Below are 1,855 nucleotides of genomic sequence, written 5' to 3'. Positions count from 1 at the left end.
TTCCTCATAAACTTTATTGCTCTCAAAAACCCAACGGTGGGGAACTTCCCCCCAGTATAGGTAGGCTACTGATGTTCAAGTTCAAAGGCTCCAAGAGGACCCATGAGGTACAGTTCATAACTTTCTGAGGGAACTGAACTTTCAGGATGATCTCATTCTTGCTGCTTTATGGCTCTGATAACAATGGAGGAAATAATGAGAGTGGAGCCCACCAGGATGCTTGAGATGCTGAAGCCCAAGGCCAGTCTGGAATTTCTCTGTGCTTTCCTCTGGTCCCCAAGGATGTTGGCTTCACGGGTCTGTGGGGATGAAGGCAAGCTGGTGGCAGTGTTTCCAAGGAGAAAGGGGATGAGGGAAGGGCATCCCTGGGGAGAGGTGGGGTGTGAAAGACCAGTAACAGCGGTGTGGGGGTGTAAAGTGCAGGGGTCAGCACCTCAGTGGAAAAAGGAAGAAAGAAGGGAGCCAGGATGAGGGTGTGGGTCTGGGCAAAACACAGGAGTGGGGAGCAGAGAGGGGGCTCCTGGGGAGGAACAAGGGCAGCTACGTAGTGAAGCAGGAGTAAATCCCCCAGGAGGAAGAAAAGGGGATTGTTAGGGAGGAGCAGGAAGGTGGGATGGGACAGAGAAGGCAGATCTGGGGGCTACAGGAGTTGGTGGTAGCTGAGTGGTGCCCACCTTGAAGGAGAACAAGAGGGCCGGGATTGCCAGCAGAATGAAGAAGAAGAAGGAAGTGATGGAGAGAAACAAATAATCTTTCTCCGGGGGATTCAAGGGCACCAGGATGACTGGCTGCATCGGGTAGACCTTCTGCATCGGGTGGACCTGCTGCAGTGGGATAACCTGCACTGGAGCAATCTTGGACTCTCGGTCCTTGGGGTCAGTCTCAGTAGCCATGACCTTGGCCAGAGGAGGAGACGCTGAGCAGGTGCAATCTGTAGACGAGGGAAATGGGACCCAAAGAGGGGATATCTGAGTTCCCAAGAAATGAAGACTGTCCGAACCAATCCCTCTACCCAGACAGGCACTGAAAACGAGACACTGCCCCAAACCAGGGGGCAGCACACCAAACCAGAACCCGCCATACCATATATGTGCCTATATAACAGTTTCGATTGGCCCTATAGCACGATTCAACCCTCCTCTATCCTCTGGTAACTCCTCTGTACCCTGCCCCATTACCCACTCCGTATCTCCCTCTAACTACTTTCCTCCGCTTAACTCTCCCAACATCCTCCACATATACACACTTAAATTTTCTGATAACCCATCATAAACCTAGTTAACGTGTCTAGGACTTCCCTTCACCTCTCAGTCCCGGAGGCAGCCTCGGGGATTTGAGTTACTGGGCGTGGTTTCCCTACTGACCACCACTGCATTATGATTGGCTGTTCCCGTATAGTTGTGCCGCCCGTGCTCAGATCCGGCTTCTGATTGGTTCAGTGTAGGTAAGTGATGTTACCTAGCCAATCCCCTTTCTTCTTGACTTCTTAATTGATTCCGTGAAAAACTGGACTAGGTATTCGCCCTTTATGTTGTCGTTCCCAACTTGAATTCCTGATTGGTTCAACATACAGTGTGTGGGTCTTACTTCCAGATTGAATCTGAGTGCAAAAGGCCTATTGATATGCCTACAAGGAGCCTATTGAACACTAGACTTAGGCTGGGCACTGAGGACGGTGTAGTAACTAAGTCAGACAAGACCATGGCTTTCCTGGAATTTACAGTCGCTGGAAGAGAAGGGGAAAAACACCCAAACAAATAGATTAAACGATTTAATGGAAGATTAAGACCTACGAGGAATAACTAGAAAGGGGAGGGAGAGGGACTCCCAGGGCCCACACGGGACTGTGGGGTGG

At 50.7% G+C, this 1,855-nt stretch overlaps 1 protein-coding gene across 1 annotated transcript; it reads right to left on the bottom strand.

Annotated features, from left to right (window-relative positions):
* On the bottom strand, positions 1-1,335 carry LOC113875708. The gene is made up of 3 exons (XM_027514405.1): positions 1,275-1,335; positions 675-931; positions 1-299 (listed from the first exon to the last, which is right to left on the bottom strand). Exons 2-3 carry the CDS (start codon positions 891-893, stop codon positions 153-155), a joined length of 366 nt encoding a protein of 121 aa, XP_027370206.1. The 5' UTR covers positions 894-931; positions 1,275-1,335; the 3' UTR covers positions 1-152.
* Positions 1,336-1,855: the final 520 nt, after the last annotated feature.

Source organism: Bos indicus x Bos taurus, chromosome 18, assembly GCF_003369695.1.
Source record: "Bos indicus x Bos taurus breed Angus x Brahman F1 hybrid chromosome 18, Bos_hybrid_MaternalHap_v2.0, whole genome shotgun sequence".
Classification (NCBI taxonomy): domain Eukaryota; kingdom Metazoa; phylum Chordata; class Mammalia; order Artiodactyla; family Bovidae; genus Bos; species Bos indicus x Bos taurus.
Note: the sequence above shows the minus strand (reverse complement) of the source record. Positions and strands in the feature narration are given on the sequence as shown.

Excerpts from the sequence above, each read along its gene's own strand:
- LOC113875708 (XM_027514405.1), bottom strand. The coding sequence starts at position 893 with ATGGCTACTGAGACTGACCCCAAGGACCGAGAGTCCAAGATTGCTCCA. Across the intron at positions 300-674 it reads CCCTCTTGTTCTCCTTCAAG|ACCCGTGAAGCCAACATCCT; the intron begins GTGGGCACCACT and ends TCATCCCCACAG.